This window comes from Condylostylus longicornis, unplaced genomic scaffold, assembly GCF_029603195.1.
Source record: "Condylostylus longicornis isolate FDR11 unplaced genomic scaffold, ASM2960319v2 ptg000085l, whole genome shotgun sequence".
In the NCBI taxonomy this organism is placed as follows: Eukaryota; Metazoa; Arthropoda; class Insecta; order Diptera; family Dolichopodidae; genus Condylostylus; species Condylostylus longicornis.
This window is the reverse complement of record NW_026578053.1, coordinates 348,091-373,780: the sequence shown is the minus strand read 5'-3', so window position 1 is coordinate 373,780 and position 25,690 is coordinate 348,091. Positions and strand designations below refer to the sequence as shown.

At 19.6% G+C, this 25,690-nt stretch overlaps 2 protein-coding genes across 9 annotated transcripts in view; one reads left to right on the top strand and one right to left on the bottom strand.

The window, feature by feature from the left end:
- Window positions 1-568: 568 nt before the first annotated feature.
- LOC129613629 (calcium channel flower) lies at window positions 569-16,882 on the top strand. 2 transcript variants are annotated; one of them, XM_055527760.1, is made up of 6 exons: window positions 570-766; window positions 908-1,031; window positions 5,867-6,074; window positions 6,162-6,269; window positions 7,576-7,714; window positions 15,201-16,882. In XM_055527760.1, the coding sequence occupies exons 1-6, from the start codon at window positions 764-766 to the stop codon at window positions 15,222-15,224; spliced, it is 606 nt and encodes a 201-aa protein (XP_055383735.1). In that variant the 5' UTR covers window positions 570-763; the 3' UTR covers window positions 15,225-16,882. The 2 variants fall into 2 exon arrangements, with proteins under 2 accessions (XP_055383738.1, XP_055383735.1); XM_055527763.1 differs by lacking the exon at window positions 7,576-7,714 and having other exon boundaries at window positions 569-766; window positions 15,201-16,881.
- A 6,096-nt stretch (window positions 16,883-22,978) lies between these two features.
- Window positions 22,979-25,690, bottom strand: part of LOC129613643 (huntingtin-interacting protein 1) — a 42,578-nt gene continuing 39,866 nt past the window's right edge. For 6 of the 7 annotated variants that reach the window (XM_055527788.1, XM_055527786.1, XM_055527787.1 and 3 more), the window contains exon 11: window positions 22,980-25,662. In XM_055527788.1, coding sequence (XP_055383763.1) covers window positions 25,325-25,662 — 338 coding nt within the window. In that variant the 3' untranslated portion in view covers window positions 22,980-25,324. Of the gene's footprint in view, window positions 25,663-25,690 lie in introns of all 7 variants that reach the window. The other variant, XM_055527792.1, reaches the window with a different exon arrangement.

The following is a 25,690-nucleotide window of genomic DNA, read 5'->3' as shown; positions in this document are numbered from 1 at the left end:
TATATCTAATATATTTACTTTTATCATGTGAAAATAACAAAAATTTACATGATGAATTTACATGTAAATTTATAAAATGTAAAAAAATTGACATGTGTAATATTTTGTTTTTAAATGACTGGTTCTTCAGAAGGCCATACTATAGTTTAACTCAGTTAGTTAATTTAACATAAATATATATAGCTCAGTTATTTGTTAATCGAGCTAGTTCTAAAACTAGACATGAGACTTAATGTATTGAAATTGAACTGAGTTAATTTTTTAATTTTGGATTCATGAAGGAACCTAATATAAAAATTTTGTATTTATCTTTATTTATAAAAAAACTTAATATCATATAAATTATTTATATTTTAATATTATGTATTTATATTGTATTTTGATATTTATATTTAAATGTATGAAATTACAAATTTTTAATGAGAAAACTGAAACGTACAATAGATGTCGCAGTGAAAGTTGTTACATTTGACATTTGATACTTAATGACATTAAAACATACACATACACATATTTGATAAATTTGCTTCATGCGTATATGAATAATCAGAAATTTTTCTCTAATCGTTGTCAATTGATTATGTTTCAAAAAAAGAAAAATATCAAAAGATAAGTGTGAATTTAAAAAATTTTTATTCCAGTTTTTTTTTTATATTTTATCAGGGAAAAAAAATATTTGTGCTAATATTAAATATTCTGGAAATTGTTAATTCAATAAATTTAAAATATTGATTGTTGTTGAATAAATTAAAAGGATAAAATTATGGTAATTAAAAATTTTTCATTTCAATAGAAAAAAAAAAATTTGCTTTGTGTCATTAAATTTTCATTTTGAATTATTGTGAAAATATTTTGAAGTAGTTTGTTAAACAGTTTTTAAAATTTCGGTTTGTATTTTGTCTTAAAGGCTGGAATTGCGGAAAAGTTTACTAGCTTATTGGCTAGACCTAGTGATGAAACAGCACCTCCTGATGGAGCACCATGGTATTTAAAATATGGTGTTAGAGTTCTTGGAATTGTTGCTGCTTTCTGTAAGTATATGTACATAAAAATACTATCACTATACATATATTACCTAAGAATTTATCTATTAGTATTAATAAATATAGTTACAATAGTTAAAACATATTAAAAATTGATTTTCTATTATTAAAAATCAAATATAAATATCAAAAAAAAAAGGAAATACAATCGATCTTTGTATTTTTATCTATAAAAGTTAAATGACTTCGAAAAACACCACACGTCACCATTCATAATTTTCTTCCATACATTTGTTTAATATAAAATGATATATCTACATTCGATTCGGATATGTAACCGATATGTGTACCTACGTAAAGTAAATTATCAACGTATATAATATATACAAAAGTAGGTAAATAGGTAGATAGGTTTGCAAGGTACAACTACAAATTTTGTAGATGAAAATTATATTATGATTATAATAAATGATTAAACGGCATTAAGCGGCATTGAAGAGAAAAGCGTAAAAATATATTGATGTCCTATATTAAAATGATGAAGTATAAAAGTTATTTTCGTGTTTTTATTTGCCAAAGTCAATAAACCTGTTTATCATGTTGAAAATAGATTGGGAAAGCTCAATATTTTATAAGCGGAAATTTTACTTATTCATTTCAGAATTAATTATTCTTATAAATTAAATCATATAGAATATTATAACAATTAATAATTAGAAAATTATCAACCACAAATTAAGTTAGTTAGATTAACTATATAGCTATGTGTTAAGTAAAACAATTAAAATTAGTGTAAATATCCATATCAAATGACACGATTAGAAAAAACTAAGAATTTATAGGATGGTCGACAGATAAAGACCTGTGACGTATTATTTTAGATTCTTTATAAAAAAAATTAGATTGAACTTAATGTTTATTATTTATTTATTGAATTTCACAATAAAAATCATAAAACTTTTTTATTTTCATTCAAAATTTAATGTTTTTATGTTGTAGGTGTACACCTACCCACTTACAAAATAAACAATTAATTTTGTTTTTATTTAGTAATGCTTTATATTTTAATTATGAAAGAAAATTATTACGATTATAATGACCGATAATAATTATTTAAATACGATTATAATTATCATTATTCTTTCTATTAAGTAGTTAAGGTAGATAGGAACAACCTTGGTATATTTTGAGTGTATTTAAAACGAAAATCTAAAAAGTGACCCTCTTTTCTTTCATTCTCATTTTATATAATATCATTTTCAAAGATATGTAATTATGTAAATATATGAGGGTTGTTACGAAACACAATAACTATAGGACATTTACATATCTATCTAGATATATGTATATGCATATAAAATGCACGAGAATTAATACATTATAAAAATAGATATCAATATAATTGATTGTATAATATGAAATTCTTTTCAACAATGTCCTAGACTTTTAATATTCCAAAATTAGTAAAAAGAATACAAAATATAATTTTAAGTACCTATGTACATATGTACATTCTTATAAATCATGTTGAGAAATTATGCAATGCCAAATATTAAAGGATATTTAAAAATTTAAAAAATGATTAAAAGCAAATCTTTTAATTAAATAGGCAGACGTATGTTCGTCCTATTGCACCTATTTATTTAAATAATTCAAAGTATAGTTTTTCCAATAAATTTCCTTTAATATTTTTCTTCCGATTTTAATGAATTTAAGATTTTATTTTAGATTTTATATTAGAACATAATTATTTACACAACTCTCAAATTAAAATTTTTTTCTATTTTCATATAAGTAATTGTTTTCTTTATTTTGAAATTATAAAACAAAAATTTCTTTTTAGCAAAATCAAATTTCCTTTATTTTTAATTCATTTTTTTTCACCTTCTATTTTTAATCAATTGAAGTTGTTTAATTCAAATTTAGTTCTAACTGTGACTCAATACTTACATAACACTTAAATTAACATTTTGTTACAAATAAAATACCTACTATAGATTAATATTTAAATATTTATTTATATTATTTTATGCTTATGTTGTAGTTAGCAACATAATTTAAAATAAAAAAAAATTTGAATTAAAAATATGCTTTAAAATTTTTTATTTTTATTAAATAAATATTCTTGATTCTTTCATTAAACCATATTAGATATTAATTATCTCATTCTAATTCCATTCATAGCAAAATTTTATTATTTAGCTATAAGTATATATAAAGATAATATAAAATATACATACAATATATATTATGTACCTATATCTTTGTGTGTATATTGCTCAATATTACTCATATATTCCACATTTGCTATTACACTTTTATATTATATACATTGTTTTTTATTTTAAATGATATTATTTTATTATAAAAGTATTTATTGTCATATGTGTATATATGCGGATTAATTTTATTTTATATAGGTACATATATGTTAATAAAACAAAAGATAAGAAAAATTAATAAATTGTAAATATATTTAAAGTATATTTTGAATATCCCGTAATACAATAAGTACTCGTATAATGTGGAAATGAGTAGTGCGAAATTAGAAAAATATGTATGTAAATTATATGGAACTATTGCTACTAAAAATACACTTTGCTATCACAACATAATATCTTCTATTTTTCTATGATGGTGCTAGTAGCATAATAATGTTTTTAATTCAATTATTAAATTTATTAATTACTTAATTATTCAAACTAAAAAAATGATTTTTTAAAATTTATTTTTTTGATATGAAGACCTACAAAAGTTTGAAATTTAATATATTTTTGTTTTTTAATAATTTTTGCTATAAAGTAAATAATAATCATATTATTATTTCAGCTATATCTGTCTGCTTTTCTTATCTAAGAAAAACAAGTTTAAGAAACAGCACTGATATTAATTTACATATGTATACTTATATATATATATATATATATATATATATATATATATATATATATATATATATATATATATATGTATAAGTATACATATATATATATATATATATATATATATATATATATATTATATTTATAGTTTCGCTGCATTTTTTAACAAATATATTAAATTGTATTTGTATTTGTATATTTGTTAATACAGATATATGTATGTAGCTATAATAGGCTGTGTTTGATTTTTCTAAAAAAATTTATAATTATTTCAATTTTGGATAAGTATAATTCGTAAAGTTTTGTAATTTAATTTATAGTCTCGAAATGGAAGAATTAATAACAATTCAATAGAATAGATAAATAAAAATTAATGAATAATCAAATTTAAATTGGAGTGTTTCTTATCTATATAGGTTTTATTAGTAACAATTATTAAGAAAATGTTTTGCAAGTAATTAAATTCTTAAGAAATTAGTTCAATCAAAATTTAAAACGTATTTTTCATAATATTTTTTTAAACTCTCATGAAATGTACCTATTTTATAAGAATGATTGAGTTCCTAGTGATTTTATCGAATTATATATTGCCTCTAAATAGTCTAAACTGAAAACAAATTAAAGTAGTAAAGGCGCGAGGGTTAAATTTTGTTACAAAACTTTATTATTAAATTTCGATAATATTTTAAATATGAAACGCAGTGAGAAATATTTCTCACACGTAGCTACTTTTGTTACTATAATTAATAAATGATTAAACCGATTTGTTTTTGATTATTAAATTCTTACTGCTGGAATAGCGTCTTTGTTTATTCAAAAATCTAAAAATAAAAACAAAGAAGTACCAAAATAATAAAGAAAAAGAAAAAAAAATTTACTGAGAAATATGAGAATTTTTATAAAATTTATTTGTATGTACGTGTTGTAAATATTTTGTAATGAGATCGATTTATTAAACTTATTTTAATTATATTTCAAAATTATTTTCTAAGGCAGTTGGATTGCCTCTTAAAATAATTCAAAATTATTTTTAACAATAATTGGTCTCTTGAGCTTTATTGTTTTTAAAATTATTGAAATTTCCTTTCCTTAACGTCAACGAAGGCATGAAATCAGTGACATTCGTAATTCTAACGACATAAATTGTGACAGGCATCTAATTTAAAATACCATCACATTTTTCATAGTGTAAACGTACAATATTAAAACATTAATAAAATATTTACCTTATCTAATTTAGGGGTTAATGAGTGAATTATGAAAATTAAAAATTGCAATTCAGATCAAATGTAAGTTTGCATATTCCGATTTCTATATGCACTAAAATTGTTTAATATGTTGAAATGAACAATATTTAATGCAAAGACTACCTTATCTTTCATTAGTGTTATTTAATATTATATTTCTGACTTCAAAATCAAAATATAATGTGGAGTAACTTGATTTAATCAATGAAATTAAATTATTTTGCCATTATATTTATCTCAATGTAGTTATGGTTGCAGTCGGTGTGAAATCTGAAACTTTTTTTTTTACTGTTTCTAGATTTTACGTGAATTAACAATAGTTGTTCAATAATTTTGTTATTCACGTAGAAGTATTTCAAATGTTTCTCTATATTTTGCGGTTTTATATAACAAAAATATTCGTTTCAAAAAAAAATTTTAATATTTGAGTATATTATTTAAATATGTATAAAAATTTGTGAATATATAAATTCGATATATGTATGTAGAGAAGAACTGGTATAAACGCTTACAAAATACAATTTATATAAATTCAAATATTGTAACTCAATGTAACAAACAAAATATCAAATATATATGTGATTTTGTAATAAGAAAGAAAATAGTGTTATATTACTTAATCACTTAATAAATGAGAAAAGTAATAGAATTAAATAAGATGTGAACATTTAAATAAATCATAAAATTTAATTTATTCAAATCAATAAACTAATTCAAATATTTCTTATATAATTATTTTTTTTTTCCGTTTTAGTTGCAATGTTATTCGGATTATGGAATTGTTTATCAATAATATTCTTTAGTGTTGGATGTTTAGTATCAGGTGTATTACAAATATTTGCTGGTTTTATAGTAATGGCTGTAGAGGCACCATTCTGTTGTATGTTCCTTGAACATGCTCAAGTAATTGCAAGAAAAGCAGATGAAAGACCAATGTGGAATCGTGCAGCCTTATATTGCATGTAAATAAATGAGATATTTTCCAAAAAAAAAAAAAGTCATTATTTTTTGATAATTTGGTCTTAAATGAATAAAATTTTCTTTTTTAGAATTGCTATTCCACCAGTTATTTTTTGTCCTGGTTTAGGAAGCATATTTGGCTGTGGATTAATATTTGCCACTGGTGTCGTTTATGGCATGATGTCAATAGGAAAGAAGTAAGTTTGTTGTTAATTTTTTTTCTTGATTTTTTTTTTTGTTTAATTTTTGTTTTTTGTGTTTTTTTTTTATTCTATTAACGATTTTCTTCAAAGATTATTGAAAATTCATTTAGCAATTAACAAAATATAAAAGATTGAAAATAATTATTAACCAATTAAAATTTGTTGGTTTGTTCTTAACAAAATAAATTTGGAAAATTTGAGTTAAATGCTAAAATAATTTAATATTAAAATACAATTTAAAGTGCTGTCTTATTAGTCCATGTAAATATGTTTTGAAGAATATTTGTAGGTCAAAATTTAAAAATTATGTTTATTGCTCATATGTACATACAAACAACTAAACTTATTCTTACATCCTTAATATAGAAATTTAAACTAAATGTCAATATGTACATATATGTGAGAAACATATATCATAAATTTGCTAAGGACATGAAAATATTGTTTTACATCACACTTGTGATATTACGAATTTTTTTTGATTGTTTACATTTATGCATTTGAATTCAAAATTAATTTTTCTTTTGAAAATTTTACACAAATGTACTTTATTTTATAAATGAACAATTTGAATTTTGATATAACTATAAGAAAATATGTACGTATCTAGTAACAAATCAAAATTTTAGACCCAACATATTACTTGCGCTCAGATAGCTACTATTAAGAGATTCTCACTATTTGATAATTATTTTGATAATCATTTGATTGTTAAGTCAAGATTCATATGAAAGTCGAATGTACTCGTAAATTATAATTTCAATAATTTTAAATTTTATAGAATTCTTGCTAGAGTTCGCCATAATACTGCTTGTGGGATCGGAAATGTACTGTTCTGTTCACTGTGTTCTGTTCTGAAAATCGTTAATAATTATTGTTTTCACTGTTTTGTTTTTTTTTTATTTCATTTTCACATAATTATTTTAACGTGTTCTGTTTTGGGTTTTTTTCTTATAATAAATTGATTTAACAATAATTAAAATATAGAATTAAAACTAAACAAACAATATTGTGTTGCCTTTTTCTGTTTCTTTTTTTTGTGTTTTTTATGTCTAACTATATAACATTGATAAAAAAACAAACCTACTACCATAAAATCTACTTATCTGTTACAACTTCTACAATTTTAACACATAAAATAATAAAATTAAATTTTGTATGACAATACCAAAATAATCAAAATAAAAAATTAATAATTAATAAAAATAATTAAAAATAAATGTTCAAATCGCGGTAAATTCGAAAAAAAAAAAATGAAATAATATCAATAAATAAAAAATAAAATAAAAAACAAAAACAGAGGAACACGTGAAGATATGGCTGCTGTTGCATCACCAACAGGTACCGGTATGCAACCGGGAATGGAGGGAATGCAAGGAATGCCAGGACAACCAATGCAAACCACCGATCAACATGTTACATTAATGGAAGACCCAGATGTATGGCGTCCAACATAAATTCAAATTTAATCAAATTAAAATACAAAATAATATTATTGAAAAAAAAGAAGAAGAGATAAATAAATCAAATAATTTTAAAATATTAACAAAAAAAAATATCATTTAAGTTTAAAAAGTTATTTCATGTTCATAACATAATTTAAAAAAAAAAATATACATATATAAATATTAATATTTTTAACAAAAAAAAAAAAAAGAGCGCGTTATTGAAAATAATATTAATTAAATTTACGATAGTTGTATGTAATTTAAACTTAAATATAAAAATAAAAAAAAATTATTAAAAAACAAAAGTAAATAAATTTATGAAAAAAAAAACACAAAGAAAATTTAAGAAAAAAGAAAAGCCACCGCTCTCTATCACTCTCTCCTTCTCTCTTACAAACATAAATAAACATAACAAAATCATTCACACAAACTGTTCAAAAAAAAAAAATTATTTTTTAACAAATTTCCCATTTTAATAGAAGTAACAAAACATTAATTATAATGAAATTTTATGTAGGCTTATAAAAATTTAAATTGAAACCTAATAAAAAATCAAAAACTATAAAAAAGGAAGCTTCCAATATTGCAAAAAGAAAAACCCTAAAAAGAAATGAACTAGAAATACGTTAATTTTTGCTCAAAAAAAAATTTATTGAACTATAATGGTGCCTTGGTGGTAAGCCAAAAACTCTAAAAGTTGTAAAAAAAAAACTACAATAAAAAAAAATACAAAAAAAAAATTTAATATTTTTCTTCAACTATATGAAGGCTAAGGGTTCGAATCCACCATGGGCTTGTAAAAGAAATTATAAATATTTAGTAGGAAATATGCTTATCTATATTACTGAAGTGAATAATTCGAATCCAGAATAATATGAGATGTTTATAATTTTGTAATTGTTTTTCAAAAAATTTCATACTAGTTTCAGACTAGTAGTTTCAGACTAGTTGATTAGAACTAAAGCAAATATTATTTAAATTTTTATATTATTGAAAACAACAACAAAACTATATTAACACCATTTTTATTTTGAATTTTTAACTTAATATTTTCTTTTAAAATCTTAAAATGCATATTATTTTATGTTTCCCTAATATAAAAAATATATGAATACAGAAATTCGGATTTCGATCTCTTTAATTTCAAAAGAATGTGTAGTAGTTCCGTCTAATTGGAATGGTCGTCAAAGTTACAAATTGGTTAGACATTGTGATTGAATTAAAGGGACTGAAAATAATTTATTTCTTTTCTTAAATTATAAAATTATAATTTTATAACTGATAAATTATAAAACTCCTAAAAAGAAAAAAAAAACAAAAAAAAACTTACAAAAACACAAATTAAATTTTATAATAAAGCGGCTTCAAAGTCTTATGTGTTAAAAAACAACTTTACATTAACAACGTTTTTTTAAAAGCACACATTTCTCAGAATATTAGATTCTTATTCCTTTTATTATGAAATATTAATATTATTTTATATTAAAATTTTTATTATTGAATAGAACTAATTTTGTTAAAATCCTAAGTTTTATTCTTAAACTCCTTGATAACTGTTCATTTTTTTATTCTTTTCATATCTATTAAAAAATATTTTCAAAAATATTTTGAAAAACCCTTATTATGACAATTACAAACTCTAATTTATACTCGTACACAATATAAGAAAAATATTCCACTCAGTTTCAATTTTATTTAAGTTCCAAAATAAGGCTTTATGTTGAAACCCTTCTTTAATCAAAAATATTCAATAAAATTTCTCTAATTCATTAATCTAAATTGAATTAAATTTAATTAACGATATTATTGTATTTGGAGAACTCAAAAGTTTCTAAAGGACGTTGTTAATATTGTGAGAAAAAATTAAAATTAAAAAAATAAAATATATAAAAAAAAAAACAAATTATTTATAATTTATAAATAAAAAAAACTGCCATTAATAAGGAAAAAAAGGAAACAAAATTTTTAAAATAAATTGTTTAAATATATAAAAAAAAAAATTAAACAAAAAAAAATTTAATACAAAAACATCTAAAATCATTTTTCAAATTCGGGCACTAAAATAAAACACTTTTTCAACTAACTATTTATTAATTGAACCTTAATATAAAATCTATTTTTAAAGAGAAAACAAAAAATTGAATTTTCAAAAACAAACAAAAAAAAAAAGTCCATTTATCATTTATAAAAGACACAAAATAGAAGTATAATTATTGTTGAAACCATAAATTAAAATTAAAATTTAGGAAATACGAAGAAAATAAGAAAAAGTTATTAAAATGATGAAAAGAAAAATAGAAAACAAAATATAAAATTTCTGATCCCGAATATCCTTGAATATTGAAAAAGATAAAATAAATTTTAAATATAAACCTACATCTATATATAATAATAAATTAATCAATACATACGAACATATTTTTCATCGTTAGTATTTTCTTCTAAACTCATTTTAAGTTCCTTCATTATGGAAAAATTAAATTTTTTTCTAAAATATAAATGTAATATATTATTATGTAATTAACACAATATTATTAATAACATGTAAATTAAAAAAAATGAGAAAATCTTTAAAAAAATTTAATTATTAATGTAAAAATGAAAACAAAAAATAAAAATTATTATTAAGGGTATATCATAATTTTTATATTAATTCGTAAATTTTAGGCCTCTTCATAAGTGCAGTATATCGTGATATATTTGAATATAGTGAAAACTGCGTTCATAACAAATGTATTTATGTTTATAAACAAAATGTTGCTAACTTAGTTTGCTCATAAACATGTCTAATTCTAAGCAAAATAGCAAAATTAGAAATGTGTATCGTAGTTAAATCATGTGAAATGTTTTGATTTTTTTATAATAGTTAAAAATATATTGCATATTTATAACGTTATGCTTTTGCAAAATTGCATTTCACAGTTATTGTTTTGCAGTATTGCGATAGTAATGTTAATGAAGAACCTATAACTGCTTACCAACAATACATTTGAATCATTTTTTTTTTTAAGTTGAAATTTTAATAAATTTCATAAAAAAAATATTCAAATTTCTGTAATTTGTAATTAATTTTGATATAAATTGAAATAATTTCCAATATTTAAAATTGATTTATTTATAATATGAGTTTAATAAATTCGTATATGCGCATAAAAATTTCACATATATTTTAAATAAATTTAAATAATTTTTAATTAAAATAAAAATCGTAACTCAAAATTATATTGACATTGGAAAAAATTTTCTGAAACAAAAATAAAGTAATGTCAACCTTAACAATTTTGCAAAAAGTCCACTTTAATCTCACTATTTTTCGTTTTCTATTTTATTAAAATATTTTAATTTGCAGTTGTATATGTAGTTTAAAAAAATACCGTCAAAACATTTTGCATTTTTAAAAATATTTCTTTGACAGTTCTTGTAGTAGATTCTGCAAGTAATTTGTACTAGAATAGAACTGAATTATGAAAAATACCCAATTACTGTTTGATTTCAGTATTCAAATTTAATAAAAATTATTAGTTAATTACGTTGAAAAATATACAATTTACGAATTTCTTAATATATATATATATATATATATATATATAAATATATGAATACCCTTAATGAAATTTAATCGTTGTCGTCGTGGTCGTCGTTGTATCTCATCGTTAAAATAATCGCTTAAAAAAAAACAAAAAATACAATTATATTTAATAAAAAAAAAATTGAGTATTATTAAAAATATATTATATAATATTATTTAGACACAAAACATATCAATTATGTTTAAAAAATAAAAAAAAATTAAAAAAAAAAATAAATTATCAAAAAATTGAATAAAAATTAAAAATGTTATTTAAGGGAAAAGTATTTCTAAATTAAATTAAATATAATTGTTGCTTTTTCTTCGAATAATAAACATTTCAATGCTTTCATATTAAAATTTATGTAATATATAACTATGATTTCTCTTTTTTGTCTGTTAACAATCTACTAAAAAATAAATTATAATATAATAAAATATATTTGATCTTTAAAATATTTAATCAAAAAGCAAAATTTCGTTCAATCTTACTGGAATGTTTGTAAGATGTAGTTTTCATTTTTTTTTTGTGAATTTTTGCAAATTTAATTCAACATTTTAATTGTATAAAAATGACAGATAGTACCTATGCAATATAATTAATTAAAATGAGTACTGTGTGGCTAGAAATAAATTAACTAATATTATTTTAATATAATACATAAATTAATCTATATTGCATACAGTTAAACTTTTCTATCTCGTATTCTCTTATATAAGACTAGTTTTGCTTTAACTCAAATTACGTTTATTTAAGCATTTTGAAAAATATTTTCATATATTTTAGTCTCCCTAACTCAAATAGCTACATATTTAGCTCAAATTTTTTTCTGTCATTTACTGAGTTCGAGATATAAAAGTTCCACTGTATTTGCTATTGTACATAATGTGTATGCAAAATATTTTTGAAATTTTACCGAATATAATTGATATTATAATTTAAATTCAGAGATTTTAAAAAATATTTTTTTTTTTCAAATTTTTAACTAATTTTATTTTAATTAGTTCAATTGTACATACATACATACATAAAATATTAATTATTATGTACAAATTAACAAATTGAAATTTTATTATTATCTAAACTAATGGAATTAATATAATTTTAATTAATAAGATTATAGAACAATAAAATTAATTGATTTTAATTAAAAATAAAAACAAAAACCCGTATATAAATAAAAATATATATAAACCCAAAAATATATATATGTATATATTTTTTTAATATAAAAATTATCGCATGTCATACAAGATAGATTTAATAAAAAATAAAAAAAAAAATTAAAAGATAAATAATTAAAATTAGTTGAAAGCAGAAATGCAAGTTCCAGCTTCAATGCATACATTAATAATCTGGGCTCTTCATCTTCATTTTAAATAGATCAAGCAAAATTTTAACGTTTTTTTTTTTTTGTTTATCGTATAATACAAATTTTTTTATTCAAATTGTGTTTTTTTGGGGGAACATTGGATAAAATCACAATATTTCAGAACAAAAAATTAAAAAATTATTTAAATAATAACATTATCATACCGGGTAGGACATTTTTTTAATTTATTTATATTATAATTAAAATTTAAGAAAAAAAAAAAATAAGCATGATTATTATTCACCTACACATTATTCACTTAGGTGAATCATCTGAGATGGTGGGTGATTATTTAAAAATCTTTTGTAATTTTCAAAATAAAATTAATTTTAAAATTTGAAATTCAATAATGAAAAAAACCTCCCAAAAATTTTTAAATCGCCATAATTTTCATGAACACTCCCATCATTTCAAGTGATTTGTCTAAAAAGAATTTGATGTGATTGTTAATTTAATGTAGAAAATCATTGTGTATTTAGCATAATGTTTGTATTTCAATGTTGTGATTATGTTTGCAGTTGCATATTTTATTTAATTGCCTATAATATGTAATTATAATAATTAGTAACATTTAAGAGTTGTATTCTTGAATTGGAATTTAAATATAAAAATTTAGTAATTTTTTTGTCTTTTTGTTATTAGGGTTTCTTAGTATTTAAGTATTTAGTTTCTAGAATTGGAAAAAGAAAAATCTTCAAATAGTGCCAAGTTTTCATTCTATGTATTTAAATTATAATTAAAAATTTAAATAAGAAACAATTTTATAATTTTTATATCTATGATAATCAGCTGATACTAATTTACTATGAAGCAGAATATAGTAGTTTCGCAATTAAACCAATTTTAAAAATTTAGTATTACCTTTGAAAAAATTTTATTTATACATTGTTTTCTGTCTTAATTATTTTTTGTAGGCTTTTAAATAAATTATTAAATATAAAATAATGACACAAATTTATATTTTATAATTGAATACAAATTTCATAATTGAAGTAATATTGAACTCCGACAATAAAAATATTAAAAATATTTGAGTTGAATAACTATTTATTTCAAATTATTTTTAAAAATTATATAAGAAATAATTAATTTTAAAAGTTTATGTAATAAATACAAGTTCGAATCTGTAAATTTCTAATTATTCCAGTAACTTTAAAATTAAAATTCAATTTCATATATAGGTTTTCATTTTATATTTTGATTTCGTTGTAGTTTGAGTTGTGATTTCCATAATTTTCCTAATTAGAATTGAAATTTTTTTTTACAAAAAAATGAGTTAGAATTAAATTAGTCTAATTAACAGAAAATTAACAGCCTAATCGTGCAATTCATGTCATTTTTAAATCAGAATTTTCAGTATTTTCTAATGGATATTCCATTTTTCCAATAAGATTACTCATTTTTTCAAATGCATAAGATTTTTGTTTTTTTCTTAAATTATCGACTGAACGTCTCAATTTCAAAAACAAATTGAATAAATTTTGTATACATTTTAGAAAATAACGAAAAACACAATACCGAATAATTTTTCTCACTTGAAAATTACGTTATACAAAAATAAGATAGTTATTCATCTCTTCTAAGTGATACACGATCACGCCCTATACAAATATGTAATAGTTATTAAATTTTTTCTAACTTGACGAGTAAAATAGCGAGATACGTGCACGATAAGGCTCTAAAATAACAAAAGTATTTCATTTTAAAATTTATATATTTAAAATTTCGGAAAAATTTTAGAAATACTTGAATTTAAAAAACCCTATTTTCGTCTAGTGTTTATTGAATTGTACAAAACTCTAATGTGTGTAGATTTAAAATATTTTTACAAATAATAAGATCACTTTAAAAAAAAATTATTAATAATTATATTGAATGTAGTTGTTAAATTAATTGATATTTCAAATAAATCTTACATTTTTTTTTAAAAAGTAGGGTTTCTAACTAGTTTTCACTTACAAAATATAAAAGGTTATGAAGCAAAGCGTTTGTTAGCAATAATAATGGTTCTTAAAATTGGAGCTGTCATTTTGAATTTCATTTGGGTGTTATTAAGCTTTGCAAATTTTTTAGTTCTAATCTTAACAATTTTTTAGTATTTTAGTAATTTTTTTGTATTTATTTTAGTATTTCAATTTGTAGTAAAATAATTTTATGTTCAAATGTTCGTATCATCAATCGCACATGCATACTTACAAAATTATAAAAAAACCTGATCACCAATTCAGAATTTATAAGTTTTGTGTTAGAAATTCAGTAGCATTTCTTATTAATCATAAAAGTAAAATCAGTGACAAAAAAAATAACATTCCTAATTAAATTTACTTAATTTCACTAATCATGTACAAAATGTTTCATAATTGTAAAACTGTTTTTGTTGTCAAAAATCAACATGTTATCATAGCACTATCAAAATAACTAATAAGATTTTTAATTTGTTTTTAATTATGTAAATAAAAAAAAATTTTTATATAAGTTTTTCTAATTGTTTTCGTTTTCATTCTTTTACAATTTTTTTTTTCTTTTTAATATACAGAGCTTCATTGGAGGAGATGCGTAATAATGCTCAATCTCAAAATAGTAGTGGGGGCATAACAACTAGCGATAAAGCAAGTATTGTTAATAATGCGCAACCATTTTCATTTACAGGCGCTGTAGGTACCGACAGTAATGTGTGATATCTAGTTAATTCGGTATTTAAAATATAAAAACAAAAAAAATAATACAAAAATAAAATAACAATTCATTTAAATTTAATATTTAGTTAAAAAATATACCATATGTAGTAGAAAAAAAAAAAATTATTTAAACATAAATTGTAAAAAAAAAAAAGACAGAAAAAAAAAATTATAATTTACAATAATAATGTTAGTACACACCTATAAATATAAGAATGAATAGCTCCATTCAATAGTTGTAAGTTTTTTTTTTTTTGTAATTTTTAATTGTTATTCATTTAAAATTTCTGGGCATTTACCAAAATGTAGATCTTAAGTCAATTTGATTTCATCTGTCATTATAAAATTTTAATAGGTGAGTAAGTCAAATTGATGTCACAGGTTAGCATTATGGTAGATTGTCTTTGTTTTTTTTTCCAAATAGTAAGGAAACCATTTAATTGTTAATCGATTGTTAAATAATCGATATTATAAATTATCGAAGAAAATAATTAATTAAATATTTTGTTATACTGTGGTACATAATAATTTGGAGGCTCAGAAGATAATCTGCATTAGTCCTTTTCTAATCAAAAATAATTTATTGTATTCAAATGACACTTTATTTTTTCGGTTGACAAAAGTCATGTGATTTTCCAAAAAAAAAAAAAATTCCAATTGATCATTATTCACATTGTTCTGTTGTAAATTTTTTTTCTCTTTGTTTTTTTCAATTTATCTTTAAAACTTTGACTAACTGACTTACAATGATTTACTTCTGAGCCTTATATTTTATAAATGTAATAATAATAAATATTAAAATCCAGGTCTAATGTCAACTTAATTAAATGAGCAAAACAATTTTAATTACTGAATAAGTCAAATTGACGTTATGTCTGCATTTTGTTAGACGCCCTTAAATTGTTTTTAACTTTGATTAAAATAAATGATACAGACCATAATTTTGTAATACCAGTAACTGGTTCACTTCGATAATCTGAATTATATTTGAAATCTGTATTATTATATTTTATTAAAAAATATTATGCTTAGCAATTAATTGAAAATGATTCTTTATTCTTAACATTATTCACTGTAATTATTTTAATTAATTAATTATTTATAATTAATTTTTTTTTTTTTGATTATTTTTACGATTAAAAATTACAATTAAAATTTTATTCTTACAATCATTGAACAGACCTATTAAAATAATTAAACATTTATTTAATATAATAATTATTAATCAATATGTATATTATTGTATGTATAAAATTCAGAAAATGGTAGAAGAAAATAATTATTATATATCAGAATAAATTATTTTGTTTTATTTTCATACTTGTTTCCGGTTTTTTATGTGTGAATGTTACAATACAAAATAAAGGACTTAAATAATCATTTAATTTTATATATTATTCTTAAAATTTATTATAAGTTGCATGAATTGTATCATAAAATACATATTATATAATTTTTTATGATTGAGTTGAAAAATTTAGAAATTATATAGAATATTTATTTAAAAAAAGAAATAAAAATGAAAATAATAAAGACTTAGAAATTCAATGAGAAAAAAAAAAAACAATTCTTTTAATTTATTAACAAAAGAAAAAATTTTTTTTTTTTTTTTTGAAAACTATTTCCATTTTATAATTTTAAATGATAATCATTCTTCAATTTCAAAATCTTATTTTAATGATTTCGAAACTTTTGATTCTAGCAATTTGTTATGTTGCAGTTTATCGGATTCATATATATTTTAAATTAAAAGAAATTTGAGAAAAATTTTTTGTATATTTTTGAAAAAAGTACAAAATTACTCTTTATTTATGGTTTTTCTAAAAGTAAAACTAGAAAAATAACATTCTTAAACACATACAAATTTCTTTCTTTTAGAATGGAAGGGTTAATAAAATGATCGAGTTAAGTAAAATTGTTATTCTTTCAGCAAAAATAAGTTTTATATTCGAATTTTATTAAGATTGTAATTATTTTCATTCGAGATTTTTTTAACAATTCCTACATGATTCAAGATTCCTCCTGTATGATTGTTATTGACGCTTAACTCCTCAATTTCGGTGTTATTTTGCATGCATTTTAAAATGCAGTTTTAATGCTGTTATTTTACATTTTTTTTTTTTGGAAAATCGCTTTATTAATTCTTCCATTAAACCATGATTATTGTTCAATATAATTTTAAATTAAAAAGAAATTTTATATTTTAAATAATAACATACTTTTTAAACTTAATTAAACAGATAGACTGAAAATGTAACAAGTTTTTATTCCCAATCGTACTTACATATTTCAAATTAATATACATATATACAAATAAATTATATAATATATTATTTTCAGTAAATTTTTCGTTGAAATATTTGTTGTTATTTCTTTAAATGTATAAATTTATATTATTATATTTTATGCAAATTATTAAATTGCACATTTTATTGTATACTTTTTATTATACACTTATATACTACAACATATTTCAATTATTTGTTATTATTTAGTACGGAAATAAATATTTTCATAAAAATTGTATAAATACTTAGAAATTGTATAAATTCATAATTAAAATAAAAATCTAAAAAACAAAAACATGTTTAATTTTTTTTGCACAAAATAAATATTTTATTAAAAATTACATAATAAATGAAAGAAATAAAAATAAAAAAATTTTTGACATAATTTGATTTTTGTTGTCATCAATACATTGTCAAATAAAATGAATAATTCCATCAAAATAATATCAAAGAAAATAATTTCAAAGTATTATGCTAGATTAAACAGGTTCTTGTATATTTTAAATTAATTTTGAATATAAAAAATAAATATAAAATTATTGACAATAATAAAATTCTTTGTATTTTGTAAAAATTAAGTATAAGCATCATATATTCTTTATTTTTTAAATATAATAATTTCAAAAAAATACAATATAAAAATTCAAATTTTAAAAAAGTGCATTTAAGAATAAATTCTTTCAAAATAATTTTCATAATAAATTTCTTTTTTTCTTTTTGAAAAACATTTTAAATCATAATATTTTTTATTTGTTTTAAATATTATTAATTATAATAACACCTATATATAATTAAATTACATACAATATTTAAGTGAAATTTTCAATATAAATGTTATATGTAAAGAATGTAATATATAATAGGATTTATGAATTTTTTTGCAGCAACAATATATGCGTATATAATTATTTTATAAATTACTTACAATTTAATAATATTAAATTTTAATTTTATTTACAATTTAATATTAATAAAATTTTTATTTTAATTTAATTCAAAGATAATAGAAAAATAATTATATGACAACGAATATTTGGAATGATTTTTCGAAATTAAATTTTTCGAAAAATTGAACACCTCCTAAACATTTTTCATATAGTATTTGTTTCCTTAATTTTAAAGGAAATTTTATATTATTGTATAATATATAAAATATGTATTTGAAAAAAAATTTTTTAGGCGAATTTTTTTTGTAGCAAATTATTCTTAAATTATTGCATGTAAAATAATATTATTCAGGTTAATTTAAATTAAATATCCTTGCAATAATAATATTCTTTTTCTTTAAAAAAAAAAACTAAAATTTTATCTAATACAGTGTACTACAGTATTACAGTGTACTATGTATTTTATTTTATCTGTACAGTACTAATTGACTACAGTTAAACAGTGTACATGTAGAAATTAAAATAAATAATATAAAAAAAATATTAATTCAAATAATGTTAAAAAGTTTTTCAGTGAATAAAATAAATAATTTATTTTTAAATGTATAGAAAAAGTAAAAGAATGTTAAATTACTTTGATTTTTATTAACATTTTAACAAATATATATAAAAATAAAAATACTGAGCGAAAATTCCTAAATGTAAATCTACTGTCAACTTGACAGTTATATTTCCTTTAGAATACCATATAGAAAAATTCTCTTACCCTAGAAAATAATTCAAACATTACAAGAAGATAAGGTATATAACGAAATAAAATTCAAATTAACTTGGACACATGCATATAACAATTATGGTAACGAGCAATAGTAATCATTTTTGCAGTTACTATTGTACCTGAATGTTAATTAATAAAAATTTATTTATATATAATTTTTTCTTATTTCGCGAAAGTGTTCAAAGTTTTGCTAATGCTGCCATTTTTTATTCTGAAATTATTTTCAATATTTTTTTTTTTTGTTTTCTTTTTTATATTTAATGAAATTTTATAGTTATAGTTAAAAAAAATATAAAAAATTAAATGATAAACTGTGAATGATTTGAAAAAACTTGAACAAATCATACATACATTGGTACATACAGTAAGTACATTTTAATGTCAGCTATAATTGGAAAATAATCAAATGCCAATGCAATGTGTAATTGGGTATAACGTTTTTAATTCATTACTTCAAAATTGCAGTAATGACACAAAATTCAGCGATCAGCAGGTATAGCTCATAAACTAAGTTGTGTATATTAATCAATTATTAATAAAATATTAATTGCCGTCTTATGCACGAATTCTTATGCAAATTTGCTTTGGTTTTTGCATCTAATGCATTTGACATTGTAGAAGTTCTGATTCATTCAAAAATAATTTTGCAATTATGATTTTGATATATGTATGTCATATTTAAAACAATATGTCGTAATACGTACATATTTAATAAAAAAGAAATTCCTAGAAAATTACAATAAAAACACACAATTTATTTTGATCACATAGATTTTATATGATAAGAATGTAATCATAAAATCTAAAAACACAGAATGGAAAATTTGCAGCATAAGCATTATATAAATATTGCCTTATTTAATAAATATGTAATATAAATTTAGTATGCTAAAAATTAGCTTTTTTCTGGCTGATTATTTTACTTTTAATATAAATAAAATAATTTCAAATATAAATTAATTTTATTGAAAAAAAATTAAAAATATTTTATTCATTTTTGTTTTATAACAATGAAGATACATATGTCAATTTGACATATTTAACAGTTAAATGTGTATTATCGAATAAGTCAAATTGACGTTTAGTCTGCATTAAACTGAATGCTGCAAATATTTAAAAATTTTATTGCAAAAAAAAATAAAGTACAAGAAATATACAATTTCTCTCAAATATGTAATTATTATGTATAAGAAAAAACAAGAATTAAAAATAAAAAAAAATATTTTTGAAAATTACATTATGCAAATAAATTTAATTGCAAAGTTCACTATGTATAAAAGCATTATGTATTCATAATTTATGTAAAAATATAAATAAATTCTCACATAATATATAAAAAAATCTTTCTTGTAACATAAAACAATTATTGTAAATGTTCATTTGAATTAAATAAAAACAAAAATTAAAGATTAAAAGAAACATTTTTCATACAAAAACAGTTAAAAAACAAAACGAGTTATTCATTTATTTTTGAAATAAAACAAATTGTGTTACATAATACCCACACATATATATATAAATATACCATGTATTAAATCAATACAAAAATTAATAAATTAAGAAAATAAAAATAATTCAAAATAATTTAAAAATAATATTATTTAACCATTTTAGGTTAGACTACAAATATAGTTTATTAAGATGAAATATATACAGATATATTATATATAAATATATGATATAACAGTTAAGGGAAAATATTAAATACATTAACGAAACATATTGTAATTTCATAATATTGGAATAATTAGAAAAAAAAACATACACATGTATCTTATATTGAAATTAAGAGAAAAGTAAAAAAAAAAAGATCTAGAAAACAAAAAACTAAACAAAAATAAAAACAATATAACAAATATAAAATATATAAATAAATAAATATGTATATTAATTACTAAATAAATTGTTTTATTTTCTTTTCCCTCTTAATCAGTCTAAATAATTTCAAAGGCTTTTTTTATTGAATGTCATCAACTAAAAAAACAAAAATCTTGTGTCAAATCTATTTTATCTTATTTTTCGGCATTTTTAACTTATATATTGTCAATTATGTCAAATATTTTCAAATACATCTCTTGAGGTACGGGTAATAGGGCAGTATTTTCAAATACTTCCCCCTTAACGCTTCGGTAACAAAAAATTTTTGCATTGATCCATTACAATATTTACAACAGTAACTTCTTTTTCTATAATTCAAATTTACTCAGAAGAACATTGACCCGAAAGATTTGTTCATTGATATTTTTATTCTTTAATGTACAATAAGGGTATCAAAATCCACTTCAAAGTACATCAATAAAAATTATTAGTTTCAGTTAAATTTTTGCATATTTATGACAAATTTCATGTATGTACGTACGTTTTTATGGTTTTCGATTGAATAATATGGCGTCAGTACTTACCATTTACAGTGTTTAGATGCAAATTTGCAGTTTTTAAATCCATTTTAAGCCTATTTTAAGAAAATCACTAATCACTTGATTGAATAAAAAGAACAATTGAATAATCACTTAAATAATGAGAACAGATTGTTGTTCATCATTTTAATAATTGGTCTATTAACATATTTAATCAGTGTTCATAATTCATATAGATATAATTAATAAAAGATGTTTTTTCTTTTTCAATTACAATTTAATTTTAGATAGAAAATATTTTTAAATTATATAAATTCTTATTAGTTCAATTGCTAAATATATATATTTATATATATATATATATATTTTAAATTACAATAATAATTAAAATAAAACATTTCTTTTTTTTTTCGAAACACTAAAAAATTTGCAAAATTCATTGCTTTTTTTTTCGTAAATTAACGAAAATTCCAAATACATTTTTTTAATAACTATTATAAGTTTCAAAAACATTTTTTTTTTTTGAAAATAACATCCAATTTGAAATATATAATTCATTCATTTATGTATATAAAATAAAAACATATAAAATTAAAAGAATCTCCATTGCCTTGCAATAAAAATAAAGGCACACCTTATGAAACTATTAAAAACTTCTTCAATTTTTGTTTTTTAAATTATTATCGATATTAAAAAAATTCTCTTTTATTTTAAAATTTTTTAATTTTCTTTTTTTTTAAATTTTTGATAACTAATTAAATTTAAATTACAAATTGTTATAATATTAATTTTTTCGTTTTTTTGGTACTTAAATTGTTATAAACTGACCTTGATTACAATTATTATATTTAAAATAAATTGCTATAACTTAAATCAAATATTATAAAAAAATATATTTTAAATTAAAATATTTATGTTTCATTATAATTGAAATATACAAATACTAAATTGAAAATATTAAATATTTATTAAAAAATACAAATTCTTTTAAGCAGCATTAAAGAAACGATATACTTATCTATTATTTATGTATAATAAATATAAAGATATATTTCTTATAATATAAGAATTTTTCATAACGGCCAAAATATCATTTATAATATTATTTTCATTTGAATAAACCTTTTTTTTTGTTTTGGGTAGTAAACATATTAGTATATTTGTTTTTTAAAAAAAAATATTTGAATAAAATTATTAAATTTCATTAATTTTTATTTGAGTTATGTTAAAAAGTTTTTAAAATTTATTTAAAATATTTTACAATTTTTAATATATTTTTTACATTATTCAAAGATAATATATAAAATATATTAAATATGTATGTGTATATAGTAAAATTTAATATAATTTAATAAATTAAAATTTTATATATTTTATATAAATTTTATACAAAATAATTTTTAATTTTTAAAAATTATTTTAAAAAAAAAATTAATATTTGCACAATATTTAATAATATGTTAATAAAAACTAATAATAGCAAATTGTATATTATAAAATTTAATGAAATCTGTTCTAATAAATTTATTTAAAATCGATTTTAAGAGTTGAGAAAAATTTTTTAGTAAAAATATTTATATTTTAAACTAAAAAATAAAATATTTAAATTTTTAATTTTAATTTTTTATTTTTTAATGTGATGAATACCTTTCCCAAATATTATGTACTTGTGGTTATTTATGTTTTAATAACAAAAACTGCTATTTTTTTGGTTCAGACACGAAAAAAATACTTTAAATCTATATTTAAATAAATAATTAACAAAATAATTTTATTTTTTAAATTTAATTTTTTTTGTAATTTTTACTTATTTAATAATCTCTAGTTTGTCATCATTTATTTCAAATTTTAAATTTCAATTTCCAATAAATGTTAAATAATTTTATTTGACAATTGTTTACGCGATTGTATCCATTTATATTTATATATAAAATATTTTCAGAGTCATTTTCTAGTAAAATATTATAAAACAATTTATTAGTTAATATTTTTAAAATGTCTTAATAATTTTAAAATATACATAGATAAAATTTCATTTTATTAAAACAAAAATGATTTTGTATTAACTTATAGAAATTTTTACAATATTTTTAAACTATTTCCTTGAAATCCTTGAAGATTTACCTGTACATAGTGACATTAATTTCATAATGTTTTGATGAAAATATTTTTATAAGATCACGATCTGATCAATCAAACTAATAAATATTAAATTTCGTTTTTGTTTACAAATCACAAATTATGTGCTGCTGGCATTAAAACTGCAGTAAAGTGTATTATTTTACAATAAAGCTTATAAGTGCCCTTTAACGTATTATTTAGTAACATAATATCTTTACAATTTTATTTTCGGAGGTTATAAGAGTTGAAATTAAATTTTCCTTTAAAAAATTTTTATTAATACTTTAGTAAACCAAATTTACTATTTTATAAAATTCTTGTACATGCATAAATAAGTTACAATCATTCATATTGTATTCATATAATGTACATATTATGTATGTAATCTACTTTTAATAATTGCATTCAATCAAATAAATTATGTTTAAAAAAAAATCTTATGAGTATGTAGAACTTTGCCTGTCATATTAGATTTACAAATTTATTATTTTTTCAGATTTGTGGAATTTAATTAAAATGTAATGGGAAAATAATGAAAAATTAAAAAAGTGAATTATTTTATTCTTTTTGCTTTTTAATAAAAGTAGTGAATAGCAAAATATTTAAAATTTTTCTACAAAATTTATGGCTTCATCTATGTATAAGTCAAAAAATAAAAAACTAGCTTGTACCACAAATTTTGATATTTTTTGCGATTTTTACTGTTTTTAAAAAATCTTAATTATTTTTAATATATTGAACTTAAGCAAAAGCTATCCAAAATTTAACGTTGTTATTTTTGAATTCAAATTAATTAAATTATCTATATGTTTACTTATTACATTGTGACTATTTCTAGTATGTGCTATAGAACTATTACTTTGGTGGTACCAAAAATAACAACCATATTTATTATTTAAATCTATTAATTTTAAGTATTGTTAAATCATGAAATTTATTTATTACAACAGTTTATTTTTTTCGCTATATTTCAAATTTAAGTTTGATTTTATAAAATCGAAAGTCATTTAAATCGATGTTTCAGGGAGTTATCAAAAATGTGGATAATAATTTTTGATGCATTTATGAGCTTTTTTATGAATACTGATTTAAAATAAAATATAATACTCGATTACTAAAATTACAAGTATTAGAATATTGTTAACAAATCCTTTTCTAATGCATATAAAATTGTATAGCATAGTATTAGAAATTATAAAAAAAAAAAATTAATTTTTGGTAATATTCAATAATATTTTACTTTATAATATTATTAAATATTTAAATAAATGCAAAATTAAAATTAGAATTTATTATTTAAATATTAAATTAAAGAAATTTATAGTTTACATAATTTTAAATCTAAGACACAATTATATTCATAAAGAATATTATTTATTATCTACTTTAGAATATTTGAGTTTTTATATTATATTTCCGATTTGACTACCCCATTTTGATAAAATCTAATGCTTTTATTTCGTTTTTAAAAAAATTTATACGTTCTTTTATATAACTATTCAAAAATTCATATCTTTTTAATTTTGAATTAATTATACTCTTATAATTATTTTAATCAGAATTTTGATAATTTTTTCTACGAAAAGCTGCCAATTTCAAACGTTCAACACTAAGAGCTTGTTCTAGTTCTAAAACTTTCACTTGAATTTCCATTTCTAATGTTTTAGCTTGATGTACTGTAAGTTTTGTTAAATCTAAATCTTGGGAATCTTCTAATTGCTGACTACAATTTTTTGCTGTAGCAACTACAGCTCCAGTTGCTTGCGTAACATCACGCGATGCTGAAGATAATGCAGAAAGATTTTGGCTACCTCGAGGAGCTTTGACTCGACTAGCAACAACAAGTTGAGCTGTAGATGCGGCAATTTCCTGAGCAGCAACAACAAGATCTAAAATATAAGGTTAAGGAAAATGTAA

Excerpts from the sequence above, each read along its gene's own strand:
- LOC129613629 (XM_055527760.1), top strand. Across the intron at positions 1,032-5,866 it reads TGGAATTGTTGCTGCTTTCT|TTGCAATGTTATTCGGATTA; the intron begins GTAAGTATATGT and ends TTTCCGTTTTAG. Across the intron at positions 6,270-7,575 it reads ATGATGTCAATAGGAAAGAA|AGGAACACGTGAAGATATGG; the intron begins GTAAGTTTGTTG and ends AAACAAAAACAG.